The sequence below is a fragment of the Papaver somniferum genome, chromosome 8 (assembly GCF_003573695.1).
Source record: "Papaver somniferum cultivar HN1 chromosome 8, ASM357369v1, whole genome shotgun sequence".
Taxonomy (NCBI): Eukaryota; Viridiplantae; Streptophyta; class Magnoliopsida; order Ranunculales; family Papaveraceae; genus Papaver; species Papaver somniferum.
In genome coordinates, this window is record NC_039365.1 from 111389309 (window position 1) to 111397793 (window position 8485).

The 8485-nt window shown below is 35.4% G+C and overlaps 1 protein-coding gene across 2 annotated transcripts; it reads left to right on the forward strand.

Annotated features, from left to right (window-relative positions):
- Window positions 1–2988: 2988 nt before the first annotated feature.
- Window positions 2989–7273, forward strand: LOC113302610 (novel plant SNARE 11-like). 2 transcript variants are annotated; one of them, XM_026551554.1, is made up of 11 exons: window positions 2989–3306; window positions 3432–3532; window positions 3694–3786; window positions 4170–4263; window positions 4384–4421; window positions 5386–5480; window positions 5758–5837; window positions 6179–6235; window positions 6366–6458; window positions 6553–6627; window positions 6755–7273. In XM_026551554.1, the coding sequence occupies exons 2-11, from the start codon at window positions 3459–3461 to the stop codon at window positions 6860–6862; spliced, it is 807 nt and encodes a 268-aa protein (XP_026407339.1). In that variant the 5' UTR covers window positions 2989–3306; window positions 3432–3458; the 3' UTR covers window positions 6863–7273. The 2 variants fall into 2 exon arrangements, with proteins under 2 accessions (XP_026407339.1, XP_026407338.1); XM_026551553.1 differs by having other exon boundaries at window positions 2989–3532.
- Window positions 7274–8485: the final 1212 nt, after the last annotated feature.

The following is an 8485-nucleotide window of genomic DNA, read 5'->3' on the forward strand; positions in this document are numbered from 1 at the left end:
CGAGCCTTACCGGCCGACCGGCCATGCCATGGCCGGTCCCACGCCTCTCTAATTACTTATTTATTATTATTTCTTCTCTCATCTCATGAAACTCCTTCGTTTGAGCAAATTCCTGGTTTCCATATTTCTTCAATGTTGCTCAAATCTCCAAAAATCCAAAAGTCAAATGGTCTCACGACTGTACGGGCTTCTCAAGGTAAATATTAAAATATTATTTTAATATTCTTAAAATAATGGTCTAACGAGCAAAGTCCTTATTGCTCGTTCAAGAAAAATTGAGAGTTTCATTCAAGATTAAACTCTTATGAAAATCCAAAATATTCCTCGAACGCACATAAGATAATATCAAAATTATCAGGATTGATCCACGAGCAACATGATGACACGGGTATTCCCCCTTGGTCGGACAAGGTCGTCCCTTTGGACTGCAAAAGCCGGTTTCACCCATTTTGATGATTTTGACCTAATTAATCTTCTACAGTTCATATTGGGTTCAAACTCTTTCCAAACAACTTGGAATTTGATCCACCGACCATCAACTAGTCCCACGACCACCAAGAGCCGGTTTCATACCCCTTGGTCGGTCCCCTTTCTCTCCATAATTAGGTTTTACCACCTAATGCTTAGACGAGTACTATTTTAATAATGATTAAACGAGCTTCTAATCATCCTTTCATCAACTGGTCTACAAAGGACTTCGGCGCATGCTCAATCGAGCACCCGGGTACTACATGGTCGTCCCACCATCTCATGTAGCCGGTCCCTCTCTCACTCATTGGTTAATTTTCAGTAAATCATCCATTGATCAACAATCAATCAAAAATTAGGGTTTCGAACCAAATGCTCTGCAAAAGCATAATTCTGAACAGGTTCAAACACCAATAATTTTATGTTGATCCAGCAATCAATATTTTAATTAATTATACAATATTCGGTCTAACTACTAGTTTTTTTAATAATATTTTATTTGGTCCCGCTACCAATAATTCATTAATCGAGCAATATATGCTTAGACTAGCAATATTTGCTCAGACTAGTAATATTGAATCAATTATTAATATTTAATTACTCAACAGAGCAATATTTCTCATGTTGATTCAGCTATCAATATTCGAGTAGCAATATTCCTCATGTTGATCCAACTATCAACATTCGAGAATTCCACACCGATCCAGTTATCTTATTTCATTGGTTTATCAACCCAAATTTGATTTGTCAATCAACCATTATAATCTCGCTTTGTCATCCGATAATTCATGACAGATCGAATGCTCAACAAAATTTTCTATCAATACGTCCATGATCGAGCAATCTCATTAGATCGACGTTTGTCTATCCAAATCATCAAAACATCATTATTACTTCAACTGGTAAAATGATATATCACAATTTACTAAGACTTAACGTTTATGCATCTGTCTCAACAGACATGCTCAATCCATGAATCATAGAGCATTCGTCAATCATGCTCGACTCAAGACTAAGACTCATGGTCTAGTCAAGTCAGCAACTGACTAATCAAATACATGTCTGCCTTGCAGACTCCACATTCATGAGACATCAATCATGTCACGTGGGGGATATTCAGTAGGGTTTTGGTCTGGCGGCTTACGACACGTGTGTACACCCACGATGAGAAATGTGAGTAAGTGGTGCAAGCAGTTGAAGGGGTTAGTAAAGTAATTGATGGACAATTAACTAATTCTCCCACACATATGGGACTGGTTTATCCACGATTTTCCACTCTTCCACTCCTCTTCAACCGTCACAATTACTTGGATCAATGTGTCTACTACTCTTGCAACATAAATAAGTTCCTCAATCCACGATTGAACAACAAGAATTGTCATATGAACAACAACTCTCAGCAGAGCATAATTTAATCAATTAGAACTTATCTTATTCGAACTCAACAGTTCAAAAAATTTGCAAAGTTTACAACACATCCGCAATCCTTGATCATCATTGATCTCACACACTTCTCAGTTTCTCTCCTACAGATCGACCCTCATCTCTTTGTGACCAAATTGACTCTGGAACGACCATTGTCTTGGTTTAGGCCGGAGTCTTACAGATTGATCTCTCGAACTCAAAGCACTCCCGTGCAGTGCATCTGTTTGCAAAAGGTTTAAGCAATTTGCTCGTCCGAGGAATCGTTCGTCTCTCCACTTTTCCTCAAAAACCATTGAATCGTTTTCACCCATCAACAGTAAGATATGCTTTGCGGAGTGGGGTTCAAAGAAGAGTAGTAGGAGAACTAAGAATTTGCAGAGTCTTATTCCTTTTGCTATCTCGTGGAACACTTGGAAAGAAAAAAATAATAGATGTTTTAACAACAAGTCAAGGAATTTCAAACGACTTATCATTGTTGCGAAATGTTCTTTATACAAATGGTGTATTGAAAATGATGTGTTCTATTATTATTGAAAATAGTAGGGATTTCTTTGACTTCTATTATTTATAATTGGGATGCTATTCTTTACAACTAGTTTTTAGGTTTTTCTTCTCTACTTATACTTTATGTCACTTCTTTGTAACACATTGATTTCTTCAATAAAATTGTCTTTTCCTGTCATATTTTTTTATCACAAATAGTAATCGGATGAGTCATTCGCTAATCGAAAATTCCTAAGGAGCAACCTTTTTAAACAACTTAAGAAACATGGTAGGCCCCACAGACTAGGCCCCGCTAATCCCAGAGGGGCGGGCCCTATTCATGTGTGAACGGTTTTAAGCTTGTCCAATTTCACATAAACACGGTTCGTTTGGAAACTGGACGGTTGAGCCGTTTTTTTAACCAATACCAATACCAAGCCTGTAATTTTCAATTTAGACATCCAACGGTTAGTAAATGCAGTACCATGATATTAACACACATCTGGTTCTACTGTATGACTGTGATACGCGTGGACTTAAAAAAAACAGCTGTTTAAACGCCTGATGTAGCGGGACATATTTAAACCTTGTAGAGAGAGAAAATCCAAATAAAAAAACACAGCAAAAACAAATAATTGAAAGAATAGCTTGTCCATAAATTACACGAACCATATTATCATCCAATCTTAAAAAAAAACCAAACAACAAACTACAAAGCTCCTTAAAACTTTGGTCTCATCGGATCTCAAAAACATTTTTGTTCGATTAACGTTAAACTGATTTCTATCAGTCACTTTTTAACAACGATTTTCATATGTTTTTTTGAAATCGTTACGTTTCGGTGATTGGCATCAGATTTTGTTGCACATTCTTTTTGAGATCTAATTGATGTGGATCGGAGAAGAAAACTAGATTCTGATTCGCTTTTGTGTAAGTACAAGGATTTGTGGTTCATGTACACTTAGGATTTGGGATAATTAGGGTTTCCGGAGCTGGAATTTTGAGGATTCTGTTCCCGATGTGTGAATAAATTGTTGTTTGTATAAAATTTGTAGCTGTGGTTATATAAGGAAATTCTTGAGATGGATCTATCCTCCATTAGCGACGAGTTAGCGGAGATAGACGGGCAGATTAGTGATATTTTCAGAGCACTATCGTAAGTTTTTTTTGCTTTGTTTTGAATCTTTCAACATTTTGAATATTCGCTTCATATTCTATTTGGAATTATGTGAGACTTATTGCTTTCTTACATTCATACATTATATAGAAGGATTACTGAAATTCTTGTGTGTTTACCTTCTGAATGTTTTTGTACAGAAATGGGTTCCAAAAGCTGGAGAAAATCAAAGACTCGAGTAGGCAGAGTCGACAACTGGAGGAGCTTACAGGCAAAATGAGGGAGTGTAAGAGGTACATTGTTTTCCTAATTGTCATAAATGGTGTTAAGGTATTCATGCTTAATTCGAAGGAATGATATGGAATGGTACTTAGAAACATGATTAATGGAAGACGAAACATAGAATTTGTTCATCTCTATCAAAGAAGTTGGAATAAAGAGATAGGTTTTTATTGGTTTCTATAGAATTTCAAACTGTTTAGCGAACCTATATGATATAGTTGTGTTAGTGGTTTGTTTTTATAACATGTAAGAACTTAAGAAGATTTAGTCAACCATTTGCCGGGATCCTCTGGTACCAATGTATTATTTACTCAGAACAATGATTAAAAGAAGCAATCATAGATATAAAACAGTGGGTAGAGACACAATTTCTTAAGTGTTTTTGTTTCTCTAGGCTGATTAAAGAGTTCGACCGGGAAGTGAAGGATGGTGAGCACAGCTATGGTCCAGACGAGAACAAATTGCTTACAGAGAAAAAACAGTCAATGGTGTGCTCTTGTACTCTTTAATTATTATATCCCTAATGTAAAAGCCATTGCTTTTGTAAATGCTGTTATAAGCTCATTCAATTCATGTAACTGAACTTCTATGGTCATTTCTTTTTTCAGATTAAAGAGTTAAACTCCTATGTCGCTCTCAAAAAGCAGTAAGTTATCTACTACTTTTAGCTTTTAAAAATATACGAGAAAGTAATAGTTTTTTCCATAATTTTGAGCTTTAATTTCACTTATATGACTGCTGTACTTGGATTTTATTCCATTTGGCTTTTACTAGATATGAAATTGCTAAATTCATTATAAATAATCAAGGACAAAAATCGCTATGACTTTCTTACTGTTAGATGAAGAAATTTCAATTTAAGAACTGTGAGGTGTTACTGGTCTTTCAAAATCTCCCTGGTATTAGATGATGGCTGAGTTCTCGAAGTTGGTTTGGAGCTGTATATATTCAGAGCCAAAAATTTCTATACTGTCCCACGTTTTCTTAATGTACCTCCCTAAGAGAAGTCACCTGTTGAATCCACTAAATAAATGTACAAACTTAGGTCTATTTTATTATGGCAAAACCATTAGAACACACTCAGTAATCGCCATTTGTTCACAACTTTTTGTTGCACTTGCCGCACATCCATGGTGAAACTCGTAGCCGGCATGAATCAAATGTTCTATTTCACTTTCAAACCTCTTTCCCAAACAATGCCTGGGTTCTTTTGCCATTCTTGCTCGATGAGAGACATGAAACAAACATTATAAAACCTTGTCGTTAGTGTCAATAGTAATGAAGTGAAACATAGGTGCTCATCGTTCAATTGTTTTGTATAATACTTGAGAAGGTAGTATGAATTCTAAACTAGGATGACTCTATTTTGCTAGGCAGTTCTTGTCATTTACATCTATTCAAGTCACAACTTTGGTAGTTATCCACTAAACCTATAATCGAAGTGTTAAAATAATGTCTCTTGCTTAGCATAGTATTGATTATAGCATATTTGTATTAAAACATAATCCATACCGGGTCCATATTTCATTGTTTTACTTTCTAGTATATATATTATGCTTAATGCTTTGATTCGTAATCTCCAAGTTTTTTTGTATCGTTGTGGATGGCAGATATGCAAGCACTCTTGACAATAAGCGAGTTGATCTTTTTGATGGGCCTGGTGGTGGAGAAGGATATGGCGAGGAGAATGTTTTGTTGGCCTCAAGTAAGCATATATGCGATATTTTTAATTTATGTTGCTAATGAAATTGTACTAATATTTTATTTATCAAATGGAGTTTCATGGAATCCATCTATACCTTATTTATATGGTGTATGTTTCACTAGCCTCTAGCTTAGAAGTCATAGAGCATGGACCATCATAGAGATTGAATTTTGATTATACATTTTATTGAAAATATGATCATTTATCTTGGGGTTGATTCCAGTTTAAGAGTTTAATAGCGCAGATTGGAGTTTCTGAAATTTATGAACTTTTGCAGATATGAGCAATCAGCAGCTGATTGACAGTGGTAACCGGATGATGGATGATACTGATCAAGCAATTGAGAGGTCAAAGAAAGTAAGTTTCTTTCCATGCAAAAACACTGATTATTGTTTGTTTGTTTTCTAAGAAGAAACTCGTATATGGCCCAGATGTTTTTTTTCTGGAGTTACATCAAAACTCCACTGTGGCAGACTCCTATCCCCATATTACAAACACGAGTCTCATATTCAAAACCATATTACTCTATTAAAGCTTGAAGAAAGATGATTATTCTTGCTTGAAGAACGATTTGAACCTTGATTTTACTCACAAGAATCAATTTTGCCACCATATCATGATAATGGACCTGAGTTGCTTCTAGTATCTATGAACATGTAGATTTACACATATTCATGCTTTCTTACTGTTGGGTTTAGGTTGTTGAAGACACAGTTAATGTTGGAGCTGAAACTGCAGCAGCTCTAAAGGCCCAGGTAAGGTGGTTTCACAAATCAAACGGAGTCCTGTTATGGTTTCCCATGTGATATGGTTCAATTCAATTTCCCTTTTTCAATTTTTGTGCTGAAGGTGCGGATCTGTAATATATATATGTTCTAATTTCAGACAGAGCAAATGAGTAGGATCGTTAATGAGTTAGACTCGATTCATTTCTCAATCAAGAAGGCTTCACAACTGGTCAAGGAAATCGGTAGGCAGGTCAATCTCTAAACTTTCTCCTCTTTATTGTCTTTTTTTATTCTTGGTTCCTCATTGACTCATTTTTTGTTACATGTTAAAATTATTATTTCAGGTTGCAACTGATAAATGTATTATGGCCTTCCTTTTTCTAATTGTTATTGGAGTCATAGCCATTATCATTGTCAAGGTTGGTTAGATGTTCCTGTTTCATCACCGGGCTTTTGTTTAACCCTCCCTCCCTGATAGTTTAGAAGTTGTACTTCTGTCTATAATTTGCGTATACACCTAATTTGATTCTGGCTTTCCGTTGTCAGATTGTGCATCCAAATAACAAAGACATTCGAGATATTCCCGGTCTTGGTCCACCAGTCCAAAGCCGAAAACTTCTTTGGCTTCCGGACAATGTTTATTACAGCAAGTGAGAAGTTGACAGAGCATATATTTTGAGGAGCTTATTAGTAAAAAGATGCATGAGAGGTGGATGGTTTACATTCGTTTCTGATTGATAAAGCATTGCAGCAGCTCAAAATGAGAAGATTCTGAGTGAGAGGACTCAATAAGTTGAACATACGTAAAGAATCTTCCGGAAGTGATATTTTGCCAGGGATTGCATAATGTTCATTTATATCTGTGTTAATTCTTTTGGTTAATGATGAAGTTTTACGACGTGTATTGTGTTGGCCATCTTTCTTCTTTGTGATGAATATTTCTGATTCTTAGTCATTTGGTCTCCCCTTGTGGGTGTAAGGGAGACCTAAAAACACGTACTTAAAACAGTTTACCTTACGTTACGATATAACACTTACTGGTGTACATTCATTTATCTTTCCTCATGCCTCTTGTTCTCCTCATGTTCGACGACTCCAATTTTTTAGCAGTTTTTGGTGAAAACATTTGGTGATTTGCGGAATCATGAATATGGCATTTATGGAGACCCTAGAGCCGTTATTGTCTTATTGATGTTGTGTGTCTTGTGATCGAAATCTGAATACGTCCCTGCCTTTAGTCGAAATCTAATCCGAGTACCCTGGAGTGCCCTGTTGTTGAATATACCAAAAAATACGGTCTGGTTAAAAGAAAAAAAAAAGGCGGTGCTGAGAACGGCATGACCGACTATGAAGAAAAATTCTCATTTCTTAATTTACTAAAATGTAGAACTTCATGGATTTTCTTCTCTATATCCAAAGTAGGATTGTTGGGCACAAAATAGTAGGATAGTTTGTGGGGTGTGAGATAAGCAACTAGAGCATGCAGGATTGTCTTTACCCATTTATTTGTAGGTTCTACAGAGATTCCTAGAGAGATGTGAGATCTCTTGCCAGTAGGTTCTATTTTATAGAGATTCCTAGAGGGGTATGAGATCTCTTGTTATTGGATTTAAATTTTTTTCAAGGTTTGAAAACTTTAAATTTGAATCCTATTATAGGGACTGATAATTCCATTGGAGGGACTACAAGACAAAAAAGTCATTCAATAGTAATTTCAAAGACCTCACATTTAGATATTTTTCATAATGGATAAATTACCGTCATTTAATTAGTGTTGATAATCTAAATGAAATTAGTTAATGATGATTAATTAGTTTCTATTCTATATTTATGAAAAACTAAATCAGATTAATTGAGTTTTCTTCTTTTAGAGGGAAAAAAGTGCAGAGGAAAAAAAAGAAAAAAATTTGTGATTTTTTGAAACACTATGTTTTGATTCACTCAATCAAAATGAGTGATTCCAGTGACAAATTTGAGATGGGTGAATCCTTATATGACCATGTCTACCTCTAACTTAGCTCCAATTAGCATTTTGTAGCTCGGTATTATCTAAAGTAAATAAAAAGATCAAAATTTTTAGATTTTCAGAGAGACTTACAATGAGAATTTTTCACGTAACCAACTGTAAGGGAGAGTTACTGTTCATAATTGATGAACTACCACCCGTAAGCCGTAACTAATTAAATTTGGGTAAAATCCAATCGCAAAACCAGTTATGTTTGGTATTAGTCTTCACAAAATGAACTGTAATTTAGTTACGGTTGATGGTCTTGTTTT

Coding starts and splice junctions, on each gene's coding strand:
- LOC113302610 (XM_026551553.1), top strand. CDS start 3,459: ATGGATCTATCCTCCATTAGCGACGAGTTAGCGGAGATAGACGGGCAG. Junction 4,264..4,383: donor CAGAGAAAAAACAGTCAATG/GTGTGCTCTTGT, acceptor TTCTTTTTTCAG/ATTAAAGAGTTAAACTCCTA. Junction 4,422..5,385: donor TATGTCGCTCTCAAAAAGCA/GTAAGTTATCTA, acceptor TGTGGATGGCAG/ATATGCAAGCACTCTTGACA.